The 809-nt window shown below is 59.2% G+C and overlaps 1 protein-coding gene across 1 annotated transcript; it reads right to left on the reverse strand.

Moving 5' to 3' along the window:
• Positions 1 to 337, reverse strand: EMIHUDRAFT_78528 (glutaredoxin; the record flags this gene model as incomplete). The annotated part of the gene is made up of 2 exons (XM_005767516.2): positions 1 to 78; positions 147 to 337. Coding segments are annotated over 2 exons (269 nt in total), but the record flags the coding sequence as incomplete, so codon positions are not given.
• Between the last annotated feature and the right edge of the window lie 472 nt (positions 338 to 809).

Here is an 809-nt window from a genome sequence, read left to right on the forward strand (position 1 = left end):
ATCTCGATGAGCAGGTCGCACCCGCCCACAAACTCGCCCTCGATGTAGCACTGCGGGATGGTGGGCCAGTTCGAGTACCTGGCACGACGCGGCGGCAGGTGGGAGCTGGGTGGCTGCTTGCGCACAAACCGAGCGCGGCGCCGCACGTTTTGACGCCGTCGCGAACGGCATTGTCTGCGAGGACGTCAAACGTCTCGTACTCGACGTTGTACGAGTTGAGAATCTGCACCGCCGTGTTAGAGAACCCGCACTGTGGGAAGAGCTTCGAGCCCTTCATGAAGAGAAAAATTTTGTTGCCCTCAACCATCGCCTTGATCCGATCCTCAGTCGTTTCCATGAGCCGAGGTGGCGACGCGATGCGAGGGCGAGGCGCAGCCGACGCTGGCCGCGCGAGCGTCACCGGCAGCAGCGCCTCCGCGGAGGCGAGGAGGAAGAAGGCGGGGAGCATAGGCACGGCACACACGGCGAGCAGCGGGCAGCGAGAAGAGGGCCAGAGCGCGAATAAATTGTTCAAAGCCAGCAGGCTGTGAGCGCTGTCAGAGCGGTGTTTCGACACCGATATCGTTCAAGGAACGCTGTTCAAATTCGTGGCGCTGTTCACGCTTCACAGGTTAGTGTAAGCGGAGCAGCTGGGTAGATACAGCTAATCCTTTGTGTTCACACCTGCAAGAGCAGGTGAGAAAGAACCGATTTATTTCGGCCTTAGCCGTCGGTATGCCAATAGCGCGCTAGCCAAGTAGTACGCAGTTGGGTTCCGAGGGTGTCCCATCACAAGTTCGGCTGCCGACAGACAAGATTATCCCTGTTCC

The sequence above is a fragment of the Emiliania huxleyi genome (genome assembly GCF_000372725.1).
Source record: "Emiliania huxleyi CCMP1516 unplaced genomic scaffold EMIHUscaffold_4871, whole genome shotgun sequence".
Classification (NCBI taxonomy): domain Eukaryota; phylum Haptophyta; order Isochrysidales; family Noelaerhabdaceae; genus Emiliania; species Emiliania huxleyi.